The sequence below is a fragment of the Papio anubis genome, chromosome 17, assembly GCF_008728515.1.
Source record: "Papio anubis isolate 15944 chromosome 17, Panubis1.0, whole genome shotgun sequence".
Taxonomy (NCBI): Eukaryota; Metazoa; Chordata; class Mammalia; order Primates; family Cercopithecidae; genus Papio; species Papio anubis.
Window position 1 is genome coordinate 31,187,756 of NC_044992.1, and position 23,424 is coordinate 31,211,179.

Sequence of the window (23,424 nt, forward strand, 5' to 3'; positions counted from 1 at the left end):
TATATTTTCTTTTCTTTTTGGGGGGTTGGGAGGACCGGATCTCACTCTGTCACCCAGGCTGAAGTGCAGTGGCACCATCACGGCTAACTGCATCCTTAAACTCCCAAGCTCAAGCAGTCCTCTTGCCTCAGCCTTCCTGTATCTGGAACTGCAGGCATGTGCCACTGTGCCTGGCTAATTTTTTTTAACCTTTTTTTTGTAGAGACAAGGCCCCACTATGTTGTCCAGGCTGATCTAGAACTCCTGAGTTCAGGTGGTCCTCCTGTCTTGGCCTCCCAAAGGGCTGGGATTAGAGGCATGAGCCACTGTGCCCAGTCTCTCTATTTTCTTGATCAGTCTACCTAGATATTTGGTTTTATTTCTAGCTGTAGGTTTATTTATAGGGAAGTGGTGTGAGGTATGTGTTGATTAGCAAGTTCAGCAGTTTATTTTCCAGTTTGCCAATGGTTGTTTTTTTTTTTTTTTTCATAACCGGGCATTGTATTTAGTGAAGTCAATATGAAGATGAATATGTATTTCCTTTTCAATTTGTTAAAAGAATAAATTATATTGGATGATTTCCCAGTGTTAAACTGTTCTTACACCCTGGGTTTCACCCTAGGGGTAATTATCTATAATCCTTTTTATATATTCCTGGATTTAATTTTTGCATCTATGTTCATGAGGGAGATTCATGTGTATTTTCTTTTTCTTGTTATGCCTTGTCTGTTGTTTTGTTTCATTCATTAGACACTTAGGAAGGTATTTCTTTTTTTGGAATTTTCTATGATAATTTGTATAGGATTGTAATTATATTTTTCTTAAATCTTTTGAGTTTCTGTTATTGGATTCATATACATTTATGGTTATTATGACCCTTTATGAACCATCCTTCATTAATAGTGATATTCTTGTTCTTAATGTTTATCTGATAATAATATATCCATTTCAGCTCTTTTGTTACTATACGTATGGTACGTATTTTTCCATTTTTCAGTTTTAAGTTAGTTGTGTGTTTGAATTCGTTGTAGACATAATATAGTATCATTATCCAGTCTGACAGTTTCTAGTTTTAAATATTCTATGTTTATAAATTATGAGAAGGAATGAGATTATGTGCTTGTGTGTGTATATGTGTATATATGTGTGTTAATATAATATGTGCATGTGTGTGTACGTGTGTATATACACAAATATAGTATGGTATATCTGTATGTATATACACACGTACACACACACCCATATATATCTGTATGTATATATCTGTATGTATATACATACACACACCCCATATATATCTGTATGTATATATCTGTAGATATATATACATACACACACACCCTTATATCTATTCACAGTATGTATATATTCATAAGGCGCCACCCATACACACATACCCCATATATATCTGTATGTATATACACACACCCCATATATATCTATATGTATATACACACATACACACACCCCATATATATCTGTATGTATATCTGTATGCAAGGATACAATACACACAATAACCCCATATACACTGTATATGCCTGAATGTGCGTAAACACATACACACCCCACCATTATATGCCCATGTATGAGACTTATGCATGGCGGCCCCATATATGTCTGTATGTATTTATCTTTATGTATATACACACATACACACACACCCTATATATATCTGTATGTATGTATGTGTATGTATATACACACATACACACCTCATATATATCTGTATGTATACATCTGTATGTATATACACCTACCCCATATATATCCGTATGTATATATCTTTATGTATACACACACACACACACACCCGCCCCCCCCATAAATACTTTCTCTTTGGTTCCATTGACTCTTCATAGTGGTGCATGTTTTTTTGTGTGTGTTCCATTATTTGATATTTTCTGTCAAACACTGTGTGTAAAGGTATAGTACAGATGTTGGTAATTAATATTTAAACATGGAAATGCCTTTTCTTCTATCAGGGCATTAAAAGGGTATTAAGTTGATATAATATGTAGATGAGGTGATTTGAGGCTTTAGTATAGTAACAGAGCAGAAATGGAATTTACAATTAATTCTAAAATTTCATATTATCTCCTTTATAAGGATATTGTCTCTATCTTTTTGTATATTCAGAGTACACATACGCATGTATAGCAAATTGTCATTTATTAATAGCAAACAACCCAGTAAAATATATATAGAAAAGTTTTTAACAGGCCCAGCTAGAAAAAAAAATCACAAGGATCTAACAGTAGTCACTCGTTAGAATTATTCTGCATCAGTAAATGAAATTGTTGTTTTTAAAGATGAATAAAATTAATAAAGCATGCATATGAAATAATACATTTTCCTTTTTTCTACTCATATTAGCATCTGTTGCTCAGATTTACCAGCCTCCAATTTTGAAAAATAAGCTATTAGTTTGTTAGATATTTAGTAACAATTATAATCTTTATTTGATTTTTTGAGGTAAATATTAAGCTTGGCCATTTATATTAATATCCTGGAAGGAATAGCACAACATAAAGTAGTGGCTTTGGATGTATTTTAGGAATTTTGCTTTAAAAAATTGTTTATAACTGAATTATTTTCTAATTATTTCTAAATCTTGGGCATTGAGAAAAATATTGCTTTTACAGATTCTTAGTGAATTTTACTATATTGAGTCAATCAGAAATAACTTATTTATGAGTAGCAGTTGTCTTAGATTTGTATGTGTTGGGAAATTCATCTGCCATTTCAACTTAAAGTGATAGGTTACATAAATCCATTTTATCTTTAATACCATGACTAAAACATCACTGGAAAAACACTTTTAGTAGATAGCCAACAATGTATTATCTTCTCCATTCTTTTTTTTCTTCTTTTTCGTTTCCTTTTGAGACAGCATCTCACTATGTTGCCTAGGCTGGTCTCAATCTCCTGGGCTCAAGTGTTTCTCCTGCCTCAGCCTCTTGAGTAGCTGGGATCACAGATGTGCAACACTGTGCTGGGCTTGATCTTATCCATCTTTAATGTAGACTTATTGGATTCAAAAATAAATGAAAACAAAACTTTATTTTATGCATTTTTATTTTTAGAGATGAGATCTTGCTGTTGCCTAGGCTGGAGTGCAGTGGCGCGATCATAACTCCCTGCAGCCTCGACCTCCTGGGCTCAAGTGATCCTCCTGCCTCAGCCTCCTGAGTAGCTAGGACTACAGGCTCACACCACCACACCTGGCTAATTTATTTTTATTATTTCTTATAGAGACAGGGTCTTCCTGTGTTGCCCAGGCTGGTCTCGACCTCCTGGGCCCAAGTGATCCTTCTGCCTTGGCCTCCAGGAATGTTGGGATTGTAGGCATGAGCCACCATGCCTGGCCAAAACAAAACTTTATTAAAAGACAAATATTTTTTGAGGTGGTAGTTTTTCCTTCCATCACTTTTCTTCTAGTCATCTCTATCTTACTTGTATATAGGATTTCGTGGTTTATATTTTTACACATTTTAAGAGGCAGAAGTTTCTAGCCTAAATATTATAGGAAATGTTTAATTTTAAAATTGTATTAGTAGGCACTTGTTTTCATCTAGATGATATAATGCATTTCTGATTCCACTTACAGAATTTCACATTCACTTTTTTCTTTCTTTTTCTTCCCCCCTCTAATTTTAGGATCCTTGTTGTAGTCTTGCAGGAGAAAATTGCTGCCTTTGATAGCTGTACTTTCACGAAGAAATTCTTTGTTACAAGTATGTACCAATTTTTTTTCCCTTATGCCTTTGGGTTTATACTAATTACTTGACACAATCAGAAAACTAACTGTAATTTTCTCAACAGTATTTAATGTTTCCAGTTTTGATGATTTTCTTGTTATTCTGTGGTTGTTCTCATTGAGTAATATAATTGTATGATATATATTTTCAACTTTCCAACACATTTTCTTTCTTTCTTTCTTTTTTTTTTTTTTTTTTTGTGAGACGGAGTCTCGCTCTGTCGCCCAGGCTGGAGTGCAGTGGCCGGATCTCAGCTCACTGCAAGCTCCGCCTCCCGGGTTCACGCCATTCTCCTGCCTCAGCCTCCCGAGTAGCTGGGACTACAGGCGCCCGCCACCTCGCCCGGCTAGCTTTTTGTATTTTTTTAGTAGAGACGGGGTTTCACCGTGTTAGCCAGGATGGTCTGGATCTCCTGACCTCGTGATCCGCCCGTCTCGGCCTCCCAAAGTGCTGGGATTACAGGCTACTAAGCAAGCTTTGTTGTAGGTTACCTCACTTTCTCCCTACATACTCTCCTTGAGTAATTGTGATTTAGTTTCATGTAGCTGTTTCATACTTTCAAAGCAATTGTCAAATTGCTTAACATACCATATTTTTATACATTATACCTTCACATATGAGCAAAATTTGTTTCTACTAACATTAGTATCTGTCATTTAACCAAAAGGTTAAAAAACCATATTTTTCAAATAATTACTTATATTTTAAAAGAGTGTTTAAAAACCTTCCATACTGTTAAATAAAGTTAGGTACTTATAAGGCTGTAAGCACAATTTCCTTTAAAAGTTTTGTTTGTATTTGTAAATTGATAATATTTGCAGCTTTTCTGTGGGAGTATTTGGCAGCTTGAGATTTTGTAATAGGAGAATTTGTGGTGAGTCCTCATTTGGGTCAACTTACAGATTTTCTGTATGGTGGAAAAAAATGTAAACATGTAAAGCCTTGGAAAATATATTGGCAGAATCAGTATAGAAGTTGGCACATTTTCAAAGAAAACAATTTAGCAATTTCATATTACCAATTTTACTATAATTTCTCAATTTAAACCATATATGACAGAGATAAGAGTGGAAAAACCTTTTACTCAGAAGGGAGAATAGAGTATGTATTCTTCTTAGTTTTTATTGCTATTTGAAATGGTTAAATGTATCTTAAATATATAAATGTCTTCAATTTTCAATAATTTGGCCTATTATGTGAACATGTAATAATATAGTGCTATGGCAAAAATACTGTATCTTAATTAAATTTCTAGTGCCACAGATATGCCATTTCTTTTCCTGTAAAGGCTACAAGCAATAACTTTTTATTTTGGGAAATATATACATGTATATAATTAGAGTAGTAGTATGATAAACACCCATGCATTTATTATCTAGTTTCAACAACTATCAAATAATGGATAGTCTTTTTCATTTATACCCCTTCCCCAATTATTTTGAAGCATATTGCAGGCATTATAGAATTTAATTTGTACATATTTATTATCTACGTCTGAAAGATAAGAACTTGAAAAATTACCAAGTGAGTATATAATTATCCAAACTGCAGTCTTTTGATTTGCACAGTTACCATACTGGATTTAACTCTGATCAACATATGTAAACTTGTAAAGTCCTGAGTGAACACAGATATATGGTTATCTTGTCCATTTACTACCAATGAAACTCCCAAGGTTTTTGGTACACCAAAACCTACTTTATGAAAGTTTAGCATCCTTGCTAAATCTTTTCTGCAACTCAGTTTTCATGCTTCTTATGTCCCATTTAATTTGAATCACTCATTATTCTCATTTTGTTGGAGGTATATTTTTCCTTTGTCTTCGTGACTGGAATGGTCTTTTCACTAATACCTCTTCTCCTTATGATGTTTTAATCCTATATATCTTTCTGGGCCCAGTGTAGATAGTAATTCTTATATGAAGTCTTTGTTGACCCCTTTAGCTTACAGCAACTTCTCCTTCTAAATCCCCTAAAGATAACATTTCCCGCTGTCTGTTGGCAGAGCATTAGATTTTCAACATACTTTGCAAATCAGGATGCCCTGATCAAATATGCTTAGAAAATGCTACCTTCTGTTGAAACTGGCAATGGTGATTAGTATTTTGTCTGTTTAAATTTATTTAATACATTTCTTTATTTCCCATATTTATTTGATAACAGACCTCATTTGTTACCCAACACCCTTTGAGAATGCTTTTGTAGTATGTCATCTCTGCCTCTCTTAAGGCACTTACATTCTATCTTGTATACATTTTCTGTCGGTTTCCCGCTAGACAGTAATCTCACTGAGAGGAGAGTTACTCAGTTTGTTTTGGATTGAGGAAATAAAGTTTTACCATGGAAGGCATAGTGTGTCTATTATGTCCTTGCCAATGTAAAAATATTAATGATTTTTTTGTTCTTTTAATGATAAAACCCAGTTCACTAAAGATGAATACATTTATCAAAATTATGTTCTGGTTTCAAAGCACAAGTTTTTTTTTTTCAGGATGTTTAGTTAACGAAAATGTTTGTGATAATAGTATGTCTGAAAATGTAGTGTTTCTCTGCCAATAGTTATCAGATGAGGAATAAAGTTATTTATATAGGATCAGTACAGATCTTTATAGGTCTGAGTTGGAAATTAAAAGTAAGTGGTGAATATTTTAAGAAATGAATACACACACACACACACACACACACACACACACACACACACACTCTATATAGAGATAAATGAAATTTCTCTCTTACAAGTCACATTGGGGTAAATCCAGAAATTTTGGAAAGGATGAGTTTGTTAGAAAATTATGTCTTCATAGGCGTCAGCTCTTAGGTACCTGTGTCATATCTGCAGTACCTCTCCTGTCTATCTCTAAAGGATTTCCTCTTTGAAAATGGGATCTTCTGTTCTGCAAACTTTTAGTAAGCACGAAACATAAGTCAGATTTGATAAAAGCGAACAGGAGACTGACTGAGTTGTTAGCAGTCTTTCTTAATGCCTTTCATGCTTTCCTTTTTCCTTAATGTCTTTTTGGGACATCTTTGCCATGTATTCCTGAATACTTCCTCCTGAATTGCTGGACCACTGAATAGATAAAACAAGTTTTGTTAAAGCATTAGTCTCTCTTGTATTCTGTGAATTCTTCACTACAGGAAGAAGAAATCTAGAGGGGTCAACAGTGTTTGTGGTACCGTAGAAAGGTACTTTAAAAGTGAAATACAGCTTTTAGTGGTCCTGGTCAAGTGGCTGGAGGTCCACAGTGATGAATTTTTAGTAATTCCTGACCCATAAAGATTATCACTTATTCTTTCAGAGTAATGTTTGCATAATGGTTCCCATGGGTTGGGCATTCCTTAAAATCTATTTAGTGTGGATTTCATAAAATCTGAAATGTATGTTACTTAAATGGTTAAAATGTTGAAAAAAGAGTAGTAAATAAAAGTACATTCTGTCATTTCTGGGAATAAATGTTGGAAATAAGTGTAATTAACTATGTATATAAGCCCAGTAATGTCTTTTTTTTTTTTTTTTTTTTTTTTTTTGAGATGGAGTCTCACTCTTTTGCCCAGGCTGGAGTGCAGTGGCATGTTCTCGGCTCACTGCAGCCTCCACCTCCTGGGCTCAAGCAATTCTTGTGCCTCAGCTTCCCGAGTAGCTGGGACTACAGGCTTGCACCACCATGCCTGGCTAATTTTTGTATTTTTAGTAGAGATGGAGTTTTACCATGTTGTCCAGGCTGGTCTCGAACTCCTGAGCTCAGGTGATCTGCCCTCCTTGGCCTTCCAAAGTGCTAGAATTACAGGCATGAGCCTCTGTGCCTGGCCAGTAATGTCTTAGTGAGGAAAGATGTTTTTAATTTTAATATAGTTGTCAGAAGGTAGGATAGTGCATCTCCTTGGGAAGAGTAGTGACTGAAAGGGAGTATAAGAGGGTGCTTTGGGGAATCTATAATGTCCTTTTTTTTGGTCTGGTTGTTATTTATGTGTTCAATATGTGTTCACTTTGTTGATTTGGGTAATGCATGTATATTATATTTCAATACACACTTAATATGAAAAAGTTCAGAAAGCAACAGTAACATATGTTTGTGATTTCTTTCTTTGTACTCTGGATACAATTTGATGTAGCCTTTCACTATAGGTCCCCCTTACCTGTTCATCTACAAATACCCTTACCAATACTAGTAATGTGTTTTATTTCATATTTCTCTTAGGAAGTATGTCATTCTTAGTGGGGTCAAATTTATGCATATGACATATGATTTTAGGTTGGTAAGATTGATGATATTCTGCAAATATTTGAATGAAGGAATTTGGCCAATTTTCTTTGAAATTACAGCTTCCTCTAAAGTGGTTTATATCAATATTTAGAGCAAAATTTACCATGACCAGATTTTTAAAATTAAAGAACAAAGGGTGCCACTTCATAAGTTGAAAGAATTTTCCTCCAGTTTCTGCATCTTCTCCCTATTCCTTTCTACAGACTGAAACTTTTGTCAGGTGAATCCCATGCCTGTAAGCTGGTTTTGCCTGTTAGACTGAAAGGTATAGGTTATAGAGATCGGAGGACAGGATACTGGGATGTAGGGAGCGGGTGGGACAGGGTACACTGAGATAGCATTTGTAGTAGTTCATTTGCCTGTAGCACATAGTTTTTCTCCATTTATTGGTACCTAGTTCTTAAAGTGGGACTACATAGCCCCTGTCAAATGACAAGATCTCCACTTAATGAAGATGTTGTTTTGATCATGCAAGCAGTTATCTTCTAAAATAGTTTGAAAAGGTTTTGTATAATACCTTTTTAGTGCATTGGTTATATACGAATACAATGAAGGGACTGTAAAATAAGTAGAGACAGCTGTGTCCATCAGAGCAAGCATCATGGGAATTTTTGCCAAAGGGTGGAAGGAACAGGTAAAGAGAGCTGATAGAGGACTGTTAATGGAACGCATCCAATATGATGAGAAAGGAGACACCTTTGTATTTGGATATAAAGAAAAAGTCGCCTTGGGCAGCTGTCTGATGTGGAAATCCAAAACCCATGTATGATTAGGAAAACAAAAGACAAAGATCAATAGATGTCATTAGCAGTCATTTTCAGTGTTCTTAAATTGAAAGGTAGATATGAAGTCTCCAGAGAGATCAAAGGAATGTTCAGTAAGCAATCTTGTTCCATTGGCCTCTATTTTTACTTGGAGGAGAAAACTTATTGCTTATAATCTTAGTGTTATTTCTTGGTTTTAATGTGTTCTTCATTTATGTTAATGATTGATAACAAATAGAACAAATGGGAATGGAAATTTTACTTTAAAATGCAAAATTATCTTTAAGTTTTGAAAGAGAAGCTTTGCTTTTATATGAAGAAACAGGTTTGTAATATTTATGATAATTCATCGATAGGTTAGTGTGAGTTCTAAGTTCAGCTTACATTAAAAGTTAAACCTATGTTTGTTTTTCTGGGTTCTCCATAAGATGGACAAGGTCACTATGATGTTTTTAGGGCATGTGCTGGTGCCAGATACATAGTGGACACTCAGTGAATATGTATGCAATGAACTAACTTGTGACTTTTTCATTCTCTGCACACAGTTCTCATCCATTGAGTCTTAGAATGGCAGTACTCTGAAATTCATGGTGTGCTTCATATACATGAAAAGTAAACCGAAAATAAAACAGGAGTTTTAAACTCAAAACTCATAAAAACTTATGAGAGTTGTTAATCAGCTGTATGATGGTTAAACAAATCTGTGAAATGGTATTTAATGTTTTATATGCTTATGTGTTTTTCTGGGGAGGATGCTCACATTTTTGTTGTTGTTGTTTTTTGTTTTTTTTTGAGATGGAGTCTCGCTCTGTCGCCAGGCTGGAGTGCTGTGGTGCAATCTCAGCTCACTGCAACCTCTGCCTCCTGGGTTCAGATGATTCTCCTGCCTCAGCCTCTCAAGTAGCTGGGATTACAGGCGCCCACCACCACACCCACCTAATTTTTGTATTTTTAGTAGCGATGGGGTTTCATCATATTGGCCAGGATGGTCTTGATCTCTTGACCTTGTGATCCACCTGCCTCGGCCTCTGAAAGTGCTGGGATTACAGGCGTGAGCCACTGCGCCCAGCCATATGCCACATTTTATCTGATCATTAGTTAACAGATATTTGATTTGTTTCTACTTTTGGGCTGTTGTCGATAATGCTTGTATGAACACCAGTGCACAAGTCTTTCAGTGGACATATGTTCTCTTGGGTATGAACATTTAGCTACAAGTTTTTGTAATTTTGAAATTTGAATTTCCCTGATGGCTAATGACACTGACCATTTTTAGTGTGCTTATTTGCCATTTGTATATCTTTGTCCATTTTAAAATTATTTGTCTTTTCAATACTGAGTGGTTTTTATATTATAGATATAAGTCACTTATCAGATATATTTTTTGCAAAAAATATTCCCTCATTCTTCAGATTGTCTTTTCACTTCTTTTTTCTTTATTTTGTTTTTTGTTTTTGTTTGTTTGTTTTTGAAACAGAGTCTCGCTGTCTCCCAGGCTGGAGTGCAGTGGCACAATCTTGGCTCACTGCAAGCTTTGCCTCCTGGGTTCATGCCATTCTCCTGCCTCAGCCTCCCAGGTAGCTGGGACTACAGGCGCCTGCCACCACACCCAGCTAATTTTTTGTATTTTTAGTAGAGACGGGATTTCACCGTGTTAGCCAGGATGGTCTCGATCTCCTGACCTCATGATCCGCCTGCCTCGACCTCCCAAGGTGCTGGGATTACAGACGTGAGCCACCGCACCTGGCCTGGTGTTTTCATTTTCCTGATGGTGTCCTTTAAAGCATGTTAAATTTGCATTTGTTTTGATGAAGTCCAATTTATGTATTTTTCTTTTGTCCTATGTAAGAAACCATTGCCTAATCCAAGGTCATGAAAATTTGCAATATTTTGTTCTAAGAATTTGATTGTTTAACTTTTATATTTAAGCCTTTGATCCATTTTTGTATGTGGTATGAGCTAGGGGTCCACCTTCATTCCAGTCTAAATGCTTTTGCATTTGGATATCCAGTAGTCCCAGCACCATTTGTTGAAAAGACTTCTTTTACCATGGACTTGTCTTGGTATTCTTGTTGAAAATCAGCTGACTTATAAATGTAAATACCTGTTTTCTTAAAAAAAAGAGCTCAGACTTTTTATTTGTCCTTGCCACGAAAAATAAGGCAAAGTATCACAGTTCAGTTTTTTGTTTTTTGAAATGAGTTCGGGTCACCTCTCCATTAGGACCACTTTCTGGGAGGATGCCATCTAAAATTGCATCATGCTTGTGTACCCTTCTTAATTACTTTTTTAGTAATGGAAAAATATAGTGTGCTTCTAAAAATTTTTTACCTTCATTTAAATTGGGAAATGAGTTCTTTTAACATCCAGTTCTCTTTCTTTGTCCAAAAACATTGTAAATATGTTAGAGTTAGGCCTAGTATTATAGACTTTCATGTTCCCCCAACCCCTTCACTTATTTTCAGAGTTTACCTAGAGGCAAAGGTTAATCTTTAAAGGAGTCATGCTTATAAGGTTGGGATGGTGCTAAGTGGCTTATGTTCTCTGATTCCAGCTATAAAGCATTCTTTTGGCAAGCAGGAAAATGGTTGTTTTCATTACAATATACTGTAATTCTTGAGGTCCACTGAACTCTAAAAATATGGACTCAAAAGATGAAATGAAGAATTGTAAACTGTTTTTCCTTAGGATCCTTTTGTATTTGTAAGGTTAAAGTGGTTATCAGAATTGACCGAGAGTTAGATTATTTAGTTTTAAAGCTAATTCAGGAGATTAGCTATGTCTAATGTGACACCACAGTTCACAGGTACTTGGTTCTGTTTTTCATGACAAATTTTAAAAGGGGGAAAACTTTCTTATAGATCATATTTATCCTCATTTCTTCAGCTCTGAAATTGTCAATGGAATACATGTATATATACTCATATAAAATTATATTTTAATGAATAAGATTAATTTATTCAATAAGAATCTAATCTATTGTGTAAATACTACATAGAGTATGTTGTCTTTGTACAATTTTAGTGCGTTTTTGTCCTATATATGTTTCCATAATATACATTTAATAGATAATAGTAATATTATAGTTAACCTGAGGTCAGTTTTCCAGAAACCCAAAGTATTGCGAATATATTCCTTCAAACAGTAGCATAAATGAACAGTTTTTTAAAAAGTGAGCAATAAAATGAGAAAGCTTTTATTTTATTTATGTGGACTTCGTTTTAGGGTCTGTCTCTTCTCTATAAGTTTATTATTTTCTTTTCAAGACAAAAATTCAAGATAGGTGGCAGTTTAGGGAGCTGGGCTAAAAATGGCTGTGTACTGGAAGTGACAGTAAGGTGTGCTTCTTTAGTGCTTTTGAGCATAGCAATAGGAACATAGTCAGAATGAGCAGGGAGTGGTGGCAGGGGAGAGCCAGTGGTGAAGAAAACAGATTCTTCAATTTACATATCCCTCTAATCAAGTTGGAGGAAGATAGAAAATAAACAGTAAATATATGTCATAGAACAATTAACTGTTGTTATTGGCTAGAACTGCAAACAAGAAGAATGATATTGAGTGAAATGTAAATACAAAGGATTATGCAGTTCCCCAACATCTTTCTGTGGAGGCAGGCTTTCAGAGTTACTTGTCCTCATTGGCCTCAATGAGGTCAAATACCTGTTCTTTTTCTCTCCCCATTGTAGTATCATGTCTGATAGTCTCATTTTCTTTTGTCTTTAAATTCCTGAACCCATCATACAATTTCTCTCTCCTCTCCCAAAATTCTTCCTTGATTTATGAGTGTTAGACTTAAAATGACCCCTCTTAACTTCATTCTCTTGTTTAGGAATAACTGTATAAAATGCCCAGTGTTTGCTGAAAGTGATGACCAGTTCTTTCCAGATTTGTTTCTTATTGGGAAAGAATTAAGCCAAAAGGAAACTAAATAGAGGGCGAAAAATGCTTAGCTAACAAAATAATTACTAGTGTTACAGGAATTTTATGTGAGACTTGAAAAAATATAAGCATTTGATTTTTCTGTTTTTCTGGCATCGACATGATGCACCAACAGAAAAGTTATTAAGAAATTTCTCAATAGTGCCATTTGAAATTTTTCAGGCTGCTATCCATGTCCAGGGCCAAACATGAATCCTGTTGCTCTTGGGAGCCGCTGGCTTGCTTATGCAGAAAACAAGGTAAGACGTGGCCTGTGTTTGGATTATTTGTAATGGAGCAAGTGTTGAAGGATTTTCCGTAATAAATACCTATGCTCCATAGGTGATTACCAGTAATAAATGTTTAACTTACTAGTTCATTTGCTTTGGTTTGGTTTTAATTGTGCAACTAATAATTGAACTCTTAAGGATTTATAAATGTTTGGCAGTTGTCATTAAGTCCAGACTCTGTAGAACCTTAATTGTTTAAGCTTGGTTTTATATAAAGAACTTCATCCTATTAAAGTATAGCATTGAGATGACCACAGTAGTGGTATTAAGGAAAGTAGTTTCTGACTTTTTAGAAATCAGGAGGCAGGAGTAACTTCTGTCTTCATTGGTAGATTAGAAACCTGGGCATAGAATAATTTAATTGACAGGGCTGGGTGTGATGGCTCACACCTGTAATCCCAGCACTTTGGGAGGCTGAGGCAGGTGGATCATTTAAGGTCAGGAGTTCGAGACCAGCCTGACTAACATGGTGAAACCCCGTCTCTACTAAAAATACAAAAATTAGTCAGGCCTGGTGGCACGCGCCTGTAATCCCAGCTACTCAGGAGGCTGAGGCAGGAGAATCACTTGAGCCTGGGAGGCAGAGGTTGTAGTGAGCTGATATCGCACCACTGCACTCCAGTCTGGGCAACAGAGTGAGACCCTGTCTCAAAAAAAGAAAAAAAAAAAAAAGAATAATTTAATTGACATTAACTATATGCTAACAATTATATCTAAACAAGGGTTCAGCCATTTGTTTTAATAATTAAATCACACATGTTCACATTTTGTTGACTTTTTCAGTTATTTATCAATTTATTTGTTAAGGTCATCATAGTAAGTGAAGATACTGTATGCACTAGGAATTTTATTTATGTCTTAAGGAAAAAGGTAAATTTCAATCTTCAAAAAGAAAGGTAAAATTCTTTTAATTCCATTTAGTACCCTGCATGTGAATATAGAAATAAATCTTCTAAAAGAAGATTGCTATTTTTGGTTTTGTTTTTGCTGGTTGCATAGTTATTGTATCTTGAGATTAATATGAATTAATATGAAATAGTTCTTGACAAAATTAGGATGTGGTAACTAAAGTAGCTATTTGGTAAAGCTAAATCTACTAAATCTCTAGCCTCTGGAATGTACAAAAATCAAGAAACTACTGAAGAAAATTATTTTTTTGGATAAATTCTTTGAGATCTTATCCTTAAGTCTGTCTGTAACTACTAGATATGTTACATCTTACTGAATTCTGTATTTATATTCCCTTTTGTTCTTTCTCTTGATTTTCCAGTATATCTTATAAAAATAACTTTCAAATTAATTCTTTTCAAACAAAACAAGAGGCATACAAGTAAGTGTAGTGACACAATGGTATCTTCTAATGTTTCTATCTGTAAAGCATTTCCCTTGAGTGCTGGAAACATTCAAGATAAAGATGTATAAATTGTCCCTTGGGTCTTGTGGATGTATTCTCATGTGGTGGACTGCCCATTTGGAAGTGGAGGTAATATGTAAATAGTTACATATTGCCTTTGAGGGGAAATAACTCCCTTCATAGATGCATAGCCTGAATATGCACCAGTGTTCCCTCTTCAGGAATATATGCTAATAGCTGTTGTTATGTACAGAGACCAGACAGCATAGTGGCTTTCACAAGGAGTTTGTGAATCAGATGTTGTGCTTTCATCTCGAAATATTTCTAGACAAATGTCCTTACATAGTATTTTCATAAGAGCTAGCATTTATTAGTTTCTAATTGTTTTAGCTTTGGGGCTGAGTATGGAATTGTAAAATTGAATTAAATTTTGGGGTACCAGTCTCTTTCAGTGAAAATGCTCTTTGACTATAAAATCTTAAGAAGCCGTATATCTTTGTTTTGTTTTAAGATTCACAGGGTACACGTGCATGTTTGTTACACAGGTATATTGTGTGAGGGTGGGGATTGGGCTTCTAATGTATCCATCATCCAGATATTGAACATTGTACCCAATAAGTGACTTTTCAACCCTCTGCTGCCTCCTCCCTCCCCCTTTTGCAGTCCCCACTGTGTATTTTCATTTTCATCATCATGTGTACCCATTGTTTAGCTCCCCTTTGTAAGTGAGAACATGCTATTTTTGATTTTCTGTTTCTGAGTTAGTTCACTTAGGGTAATGGCCTTCAGCTCCATGTGTGTTGCCACAAAGGACACGATTTCATTCTTTCTGTGGCTGCATAGTGTTCCATGGTGTGTATAACCATATTTTCTTTATTCAAATAATCAACTGCTGATAGACACTTAGTTTGGTTCCATGACTTCGCTATTGTGACTAGTACTGTGATGAACGTACAAGTGCATGTCCTTTTTAAATTAATGATTTCTTTTCCTTTGGATAGATACCCAGTGGTGGGATTGCTGGGTCAAATGGTAGTTCTATTTTTAGTTCTTTGAGAAATCTCTATACTGTTTTCCATAGAGATTGAACTAATTTACATTCCCACCAACAGTGTATAAGCATCCCCTTTTCTCCATATTCATGTCAACATCTGTTGTTTTTGACTGAGTTTTTTTGAGACGGAGTTTCGCTTTTGTTGCCCAGGCTGGAGTGCAATGGCATACTCTTGGCTCACCGCAACCTCTGCCTCCTGGGTTCAAGTGATTCTCCTGTCTCAGCCTTCCAAGTAGCTGGGAGTACAGACATGCGCCACCATGCCTGGCTAATTTTGTATTTTTAGTAGAGACGGGGTTTCTCCGTGTTGGTCAGGCTGGTCCTGAACTTCCAATCTCAGGGGATCCACCCACCTCGGCTTCCCAGAGTGCTGGGAGTATAGGCGTGAGCCCCAGTGTCTGGCCGTTTTTGACTTTTTAAGAATAGCCATTTTTGGCCCGGCATGGTGGCTCATGCTTATAATCCCAGCACTTTGGGAGGCCAAGGTGGGCGGATCACGTGAGGCCAGGGGTTTGAGACCAACCTGGCCAACATAGTGAAACCCTGTCTCTACTAAAAATACAAAAAATTAGCCGGACGTGATGGCGTGCACCTGTAGTCCCAGCTGCTCGGGAGGGTGAGGCAGGAGAATCACTTGAACCTGGGAGGTGGAGGTTGCGGTGAGCCAAGATTGTGCCGTCGCACTCCAGTCTGGCCAACAAGAATGAAATTGTCTCAAAAATAAAAATAAAAATAAAAAAAGAATAGCCGTTTTCACTGGTGTAAGATGATATCTTGGTGTGGTTTTAAGTTGCTTTTCCCTGAATATTAGTGATGTTGAACATTTTTTTTCATTTGTTTGTTGGCCATTTACATTCCTTTTGAGAAATGTCTGTTTCTGTTCTTTGGGGTTTTTAATGGAGTTTGTTTTTTTCTGGTTCAATTGTTTGAGTTTCTTGTAGATTCTTAGTTGAATGCATAATTTACAAATATTTTCTCCCATTGTGTAGTTTGTCTGATTACTCTGTCGATTATTTCTCTTGCTGTGCAGGAACTTTTTAGTTTAATTAAGTCTCATTTGTCTATTTTTGTTGCCTTTGTTTTTGATGTCTTTGTCATAAATTCCTTGCCTAGGACAATGTCTGGAAGAGTTTTTCCCTAGGTTTTCTTCTAGGATTTCTATAGTTTCAGGTCTTACATGTAGGTCTTTAATCCATCTTGAGTTAATTTTTGTATATGGTAAGAGATAGGGGTCTGGTTTCATTCTTCTGCATATGGCTAGCCAATTTTCCCAGCGCCATTTATTGAATAGGGTGTCCATTCTCCATTGTGTATTTTTGTCAACTTTGTTAACAAAAAAAATCAGTTGGTTGTAAGTATCTGATGTTATTTAGTTCTCTGTTCAGTTCTGTTGACCTATGTATCTTTTTTTTTTTTTCCGACAGAGTCTAGCTCTGTTGCCCAGGCTGGCGTAATCTCTGCTCGTTTGCAGCCCCCACCTGCTGGGTTCAAGTGATTCTCTCACCTCAGACTCCTGAGTAGCTGGTACTATAGGCATATGCTACCACACCTGGCTAATTTTTGTATTTTTAGTAGAAATGGAATTTTATCATGTTGGCCAGGCTGGTCTCGAACTCCTGACCTCAAATGATCCACTCACCTTGGCCTCCCAAAGTGCTGGGATTATAGACATGAGCCACCATGCCCAGCCTGTGTGTCTATTTTTGTACCAGTACCATGCTGTTTTAGTTACTGCAGACTTGTAGTATAGTTTGAAATTAGGCAGTGTGATGCTTCCTGAGTTTTTATTTTTGCTTAGGACTGCTTTGGCTATTGTATTTTTTTTTTTTTTTGCTTCCTTATGAACTTTAGGATTGTTTTTTTCCAATTCTGTGGAAAAAACATTAATAATTTGATAAGAATTGTGCTGAATCTGTAGATTTCTGTGGGCAGTATGGTCATTTAAATCATATTGATTCTTTCAATTCATGAACTTGGGATGTTTTTCCATTTATTGGTGTTTGCAATTTTTTTCATCAGTGTTTTGTAGTTTTTCTTGTAGAACTCTTTCACCTCCTTAGTTAAATTTCTTTTTCTTTCTTTTTTTTTTTTTTATTATACTTTAAGTTCTAGGGTACATGTGCATAACGTGCAGGTTTGTTACATATGTATACTTGTGCCATGTTGGTGTGCTGCACCCATCAACTCGTCAGCACCCGTCAACTCGTCATTTACATCAGGTATAACTCCCAATGCAATCCCTCCCCCCTCCCCCCTCCCTGTGATAGGCCCCGGTGTGTGATGTTCCCCATCCCGAATCCAAGTGATCTCATTGTTCAGTTCCCACCTATGAGTGAGAACATGCGGTGTTTGGTTTTCTGTTCTTGCGATAGTTTGCTGAGAATGATGGTTTCCATCTGCATCCATGTCCCTACAAAGGACACAAACTCATCCTTTTTTATGGCTGCATAGTATTCCATGGTGTGTATGTGCCACATTTTCTTAATCCAGTCTGTCACTGCTGGACATTTGGGTTGATTCCAAGTCTTTGCTATTGTGAATAGTGCTGCAATAAACATACGTGTGCATGTGTCTTTATAGCAGCATGATTTATAATCCTTTGGGTATATACCCAGTAATGGGATGGCTGGGTCGTATGGTACTTCTAGTTCTAGATCCTTGAGGAATCGCCATACTGTTTTCCATAATGGTTGAACTAGTTTACAATCCCACCAACAGTGTAAAAGTGTTCCTATTTCTCCACATCCTCTCCAGCACCTGTTGTTTCCTGACTTTTTAATGATCGCCATTCTAACTGGTGTGAGATGGTATCTCATTATGGTTTTGATTTGCATTTCTCTGATGGCCAGTGATGATGAGCATTTTTTCAAGTGTCTGTTGGCTGTATGAATGTCTTCTTTTGAGAAATGTCTGTTCATATCCTTTGCCCACTTTTTGATGGGGTTGTTTGTTTTTTTCTTGTAAATTTGTTTGAGTTCTTTGTAGGTTCTGGATATTAGCCCTTTGTCAGATGAGTAGATTGCAAAAATTTTCTCCCATTCTGTAGGTTGCCTGTTCACTCTGATGGTAGTTTCTTTTGCTGTGCAGAAGCTCTTTAGTTTAATTAGATCCCATTTGTCAATTTTGGCTTTTGTTGCCGTTGCTTTTGGTGTTTTAGACATGAAGTCCTTGCCCCTGCCTATGTCCTGAATGGTATTACCTAGGTTTTCTTCTAGGGTTTTTATGGTTTTAGGTCTAACATTTAAGTCTCTAATCCATCTTGAATTAATTTTCGTATAAGGAGTAAGGAAAGGATCCAGTTTCAGCTTTCTACTTATGGCTAGCCAATTTTCCCAGCATCATTTATTAAATAGGGAATCCTTTCCCCATTTCTTGTTTTTCTCAGGTTTATCAAAGATCAGATGGCTGTAGATGTATGGTATTATTTCTGAGGACTCTGTTCTGTTCCATTTGTCTATATCTCTGTTTTGGTACCAGTATCATGCTGTTTTGGTTACTGTAGCCTTGTAGTATAGTTTGAAGTCAGGTAGCGTGATGCCTCCAGCTTTGTCCTTTGACTTAGGATTGTCTTGGAGATGCGGGCTCTTTTTTGGTTCCATATGAACTTTAAAGCAGTGTTTTCCAATTCTGTGAAGAAACTCATTGGTAGCTTGATGGGGATGGCATTGAATCTATAAATTACCTTGGGCAGTATGGCCATTTTCATGATATTGATTCTTCCTATCCATGAGCATGGTATGTTCTTCCATTTGTTTATGTCCTCTTTTATTTCACTGAGCAGTGGTTTGTAGTTCTCCTTCTTCTTATGTATTTTTTCTGTAGCTATTGTAAATGTGATTGCCTCTCTGCTAGATCATTATTGGTGTATAGACATGCTATTAAATTTTGTGTGTTAATTTTATATCCTGCAACTTTACTGAATTCATTTAGCAAATCTAAGATTTTTGTGTGTGTGTGTGTGTGAAATCATTAGGTTTTTCTAGATACAAGATCATGTCATCAGCAAAGAGGGGCAATGTGACTTCTACTTTCCCAATTTGCATGCCTTTTCTTTCTTTCTATTGCCTGATTGCTTTGGCTAGGACTTCCAGTACTGTGTCGAATAGGAGTGGTGAAGTGGGCATCCTTGTCTTCTACTAAATCTTAGAGGAAAGGCCTTTAACTTTTCCCCAGTCAGCCTGATACTAGTTGTGGTTTTGTCATATATGGTCTTTATTATTTTGAGGTAATTTCCTTCTGTGCCTAGTTTGTTAAGAGTTTTTATCATGAAGGGATGTTGAATTTTATCAAATGCTTTTTCTTGTATCTATTGAGATGATCGTATGGTTTTTGTCCTTCATTCTGTTGATGTGATTATCACTTACTGATTTACATATGTTGAACCATCCCCGTGTCTATGGAATAAATCCCCTTTGATTGTGGTGTATTATACTTTTGATGTGCTGTTGTTTTCTATTTTCTAGCATTTTTTTGAAGATTTTTGTGTCTGTGTTCATCAGGGATCTTGGCCTATAGTTTTCTTTTTTGTGGTGTCCTTGTCTGGTTTTGGTGTCAGATGATGTTGGCCTCATAGAATGAGTTAGGGAGAGTTTCTTCCTCTTTTATTTTTTTGGAATAGTTTCAGGAAAATTGGTGTTCTCTTTTGTACATTTGGTAGGATCCAACTGTGAATCTGTCTAGTCCTGGGCTTGCTTTTTGGGAGACTTTATTACCTACTCACTCTCCTTATTCATTATTGGTCTGCTCAGATTTCTGTTTTTTCCTGATTCAGTCTTGTTAGGTTAGGTTGTATGTTTCCAGGAATTTATCCATTTCCTCTAGATTTTTCAGATTTTCAGTGTATAGCTTTTTATAATAGTTTGCTGATCTATTGTATTTCTGTGGTATCATTTGTAATGTTCTCTTTTTCATTTCTCATTTTGTTTATCTGGGTCTTTCCTTTCTTGGTTGATCTGGCTAGTGTTTATCAATATTGTTTATCTTTTTGAAGAACCAATTTTTTATTCATTGATCTTTTGTATTGTTTCTTTAGTCTATTTTGCTTAGTTCTGCTGTTTATTACTTTATTTCTTCTGCTAATTATGAATTTGGTTTATTCTTTTTTAGCTCCTTTGGGTGCATTGTTAGATTGTTAATTTGTAATCTTTGTGCTTTTCTGATGTAGGCATTTATTGTTGTAAACTTCCGTCAGTACAGCTTTTGCTGGATTCCCCAGTTTTGGTGTGTTGTGTTTCAGGATTATCATTTGTTTCAAGATTTTAAAGAATTGACTCAGTAGTGTTCAGGGCCATGTTATTTGATTTCCATGTGTTTGTCAAGTTTCCAGAGTCCCTTTTGATATTTATTTCTCGTTTTAGTCCATTGTGGTCTGAGAAGATACTTGATATGATTCAGTTTTTAAAAATGTATTGAGACTTGTGGCCTAACATATGGTCTATCATGGAGAATGTCCTATTGGCTAAGAATGCATATTCTGCAGTTGTTGGATAGAATGCTCTATAAGTGTCCGTTAAGTCCATTGGGTCTAAAGTCCTGTTTTAGGCCAGGCACAGTGGCACATGCCTGTAATCCCAGCACTTTGGGAGGCCAAGGCGGATGAATTACTTGAGGTCAGGAGTTCAAGACCAGTGTGGCCAACATGACAAAACCCCATCTCTACTAAAAATACAGAAATAGCCAGGCATGGTGGTGTGTGCCTGTAATCCCAGCCACTTGGGAGGCTAAGGCAAGAGAACCACTTGAACCCAGGAGGTGGAAGTTGTGTTGAGCTGAGATCGCTGCACTCCAGCCTGGGTGACAGAGCGAGACTCTGTCTCAATAAGTAAGTAAATAAATAAATAAATAAAGACCATTTTAAATCCAGTGTTTCTTTGTTGATTTTCTGGCTAGATGATCTGTTTAATGCTGAGAGGAGTTTTGAAGTCTCCCACTATTACTGTGTTTCAGTTTACCTCTCTCTTTAGATATAGTATATAGTAATAATTTGCTTTACGAATCTGTGTACTCCAGTGTTGAGTGCATATATATTTGGAACTATTATATCCTTTTGCTGAATTGATCCCTTTATCATTATACGATGACCTTCTTTGTCTTTTTTTTTTCCCAACTGTTTTTGACTTTAGAGTCTGTTTTATCTAATACAAGTATAACTACTCCTGTTCACTTTTGGTTTCCATTTGTGTGGAGTATCTCTCTTTTTTTTTTCCCCTTTACTTTTAGTCTACATATGTCTTTATGGTAAGGTGAGTTTCTTGTAAGGAGCATATAGTTGGGTCATTTTAAAAACCATTTAGCTATTCTGTATCTTTTAAGTGGATTATTTATTTTATTTACATTCAAAGTCATTATTAATACTTGGGGCTTTGTTCTTATTGTATTGTTGATTGTTTTCTGGTTGTTTCATGTATTTTTGGTTTCATTCTTTTTCTCTTATTGTTTGGTGTTATGGTTTGGTGGATTCCTGCAGTGGTACTCTTTGAGTTCTTTCTCTTTCTCCTTTGTGTCTTTGCTTTACCAGTGAGTTCCATAGTTTGGTGTGTTTTTGTGATACTAAACGTTGTCCTTTCACTTCCAGGTTTAGGACTACTTTGAGCGTGTCTTGTAGGGCCAATATAGTGATAATGAATATTCTCAGAATTTACTTGTTGGAAAAAACCTTATTTCTCCTTCATTTATGAAGGGTAATTTTGCTGGATACAGTATTCTTGGCTGACATACTTTTTTTCTTTCAACACTTTAGTATATAATTCCATTCTCTTCTGGCTCGTAAGATTTCTGCTAAGAAATCTACGGTTAGTGTGGTGAAGTTTCCTTTATATGTGACTAGACACTATTTTTTCTTGCTGCCTTTAGGATTCACTCTTTATCTTTGATTTTAGACAATGACTATAATGTGCCTTAGAGAAGACCTTTTTCTATTGTATCTGCCTGGGGATTCCTAAGCCTGTCGTATCTGAATGTCCAAACTTTTGTTAGACTTGGCAAGTTTTCATCTGTTATTTCATTAAATGTGCTTTCAAATTTTTTCTTTCTCTCTTCAATGTCAGGAATACTGATAATTGTAATGTTTTGACACTTTATGTTTCCCCAGATGTCATAATGTCTTTGCTCATTTTTAAAATTATTTTTTCTTTATTTTTATCTGATTGGATTGTTTCAAAAGATCTGTCTTCAAGTTCTGAGATTCTCCCTTTTGCCTGATGTAGTCAGATTTATTTATTTATTTATTTATTTAGAGACAGGATCTCACTGATCTTACTCTGTCATCCAGGCTAAAGTTCCCTGGTGCAATCACAGCTCACTGCAGCCTAGACCCCCAGGGCTCAGGTGATCCTTTTGCTTAAGCTTCCTGAGTACCTGGGTCTACAGGTGTGTGCCACCACACCAGGCTATTTTTTTTTTTTTTTTTTTGGTAGAGATAGGGTCTTGCCATGTTGCCCAAACTGGTCTTGAACTTCTGTGGCTCAAACAATCTTCCTGCCTCGACCTCCCTAAGTGCTGGGATTACAGGCATGAGCCACTGTACCTGGCCAGAATTTCTATTTGACTCTTTTAAAAATTATCTATCTCTTTGGTAAATGTCTCATTTATATTCTGAATTGTTTTTCTGATTTTTCTGTATTTTTTTCAGAGTTCTCTTGTATCTCACAAGGTTGTTTTAAATTATTATTTTGAGTCCTATATATGGGCTCTCATAAATTTTGTTTTGATTGGAATCTGGCTGGAGAGTTATTGTGTTTCTTTGGAGGCATCATATTTTATTTTTCATGTTTCCTCTGTCTTTATATTGATATTTACACATCTGGTGCAACAGTTACTTCATAATTTTACATTTACTTTTGTAGAGGACTTTTTTTTTATGAATGAAGATGTAACTATAGTACTGGTTGGATAGGACACTTTGGTCTTGATTCTGGGTATGTGCAGTGATGTAGTCTGATTTTTTTTTCTGTATACATCATTAGGGGTATTTATTATTTACTTAATGAATTAGGGTGTGATTATTCGTGGTGGCTGTGGTGAAGTTTTGCTGGAGACTGG

General features: G+C 36.0%; 1 protein-coding gene across 13 annotated transcripts in view; it reads left to right on the forward strand.

Annotated features, from left to right (window-relative positions):
* The window catches only part of BCAS3 (BCAS3 microtubule associated cell migration factor), a 704,563-nt gene that overhangs the window by 185,962 nt on the left and 495,177 nt on the right, over positions 1 to 23,424 (forward strand). For all 13 annotated transcript variants that reach the window (XM_017950665.3, XM_017950664.3, XM_017950669.3 and 10 more), the window contains exons 9-10: positions 3,640 to 3,716; positions 12,870 to 12,946. In XM_017950665.3, the coding sequence (XP_017806154.1) occupies positions 3,640 to 3,716; positions 12,870 to 12,946 (154 nt within the window). The remainder of the gene's footprint in view (positions 1 to 3,639; positions 3,717 to 12,869; positions 12,947 to 23,424) is intronic.